The 416-nt window shown below is 61.5% G+C and overlaps 2 protein-coding genes across 2 annotated transcripts in view; both read left to right on the top strand.

Moving 5' to 3' along the window:
• The window catches only part of CBFA2T3 (CBFA2/RUNX1 translocation partner 3), an 11,373-nt gene extending 11,196 nt beyond the window's left edge, over positions 1-177 (top strand). Inside the window, exon 11 of the mRNA XM_019470404.1 lies at positions 155-177. Coding sequence (XP_019325949.1) covers positions 155-177 — 23 coding nt within the window. The remainder of the gene's footprint in view (positions 1-154) is intronic.
• Positions 178-353: 176 nt separating this feature from the next.
• The window catches only part of PABPN1L (poly(A) binding protein nuclear 1 like, cytoplasmic), a 4,797-nt gene continuing 4,734 nt past the window's right edge, over positions 354-416 (top strand). The window contains exon 1 of the mRNA XM_009273084.1: positions 354-364. Within this exon, the coding sequence (XP_009271359.1) occupies positions 354-364 (11 nt within the window). The remainder of the gene's footprint in view (positions 365-416) is intronic.

Below are 416 nucleotides of genomic sequence, written 5' to 3'. Positions count from 1 at the left end.
AAACCCAGACCCCCCTCCGAGGGCGGGGTGGGCACAGCGGCAGCCTGCCCTGCCCTGCCGCGTGGGTTTTGGGGGCCAGCCCAGAGAGATGACGTGGTAGGACTTTCCTTCGGCATGCTGTCCCCCCCCCTTGCTGTTTCCCGCTTTCTCTAAGTGTACTGTATGTTTGACCTGTGAAAGATGTAAACTTTATGATTCAGGTTATGTCTGTTCTTAACTCTGTATCTGTGTAATAAAGACAATTTAATATCAACCGGAGGCTCCGTAGCCTGGGCTTGTGCTGGGTGCCCTCGCCCCCCTCTCCCGGCAGTGCCCTGCACCCTGTGCCCCCGACCCTGGCGGGGGGGGTCATTATGGCCCTGGGGTCGGTCGCTGCCCCGCGTCCGGCTCTGAGGAGGGGGGGCCATCGCGGGGGG

Source organism: Aptenodytes forsteri, unplaced genomic scaffold (assembly GCF_000699145.1).
Source record: "Aptenodytes forsteri isolate BGI_AS27 unplaced genomic scaffold, ASM69914v1 Scaffold271, whole genome shotgun sequence".
NCBI classification, from domain to species: Eukaryota; Metazoa; Chordata; class Aves; order Sphenisciformes; family Spheniscidae; genus Aptenodytes; species Aptenodytes forsteri.
The sequence above is the reverse complement of the archived record's forward strand: the minus strand, read 5'-3'. Positions and strand labels throughout refer to the sequence as shown.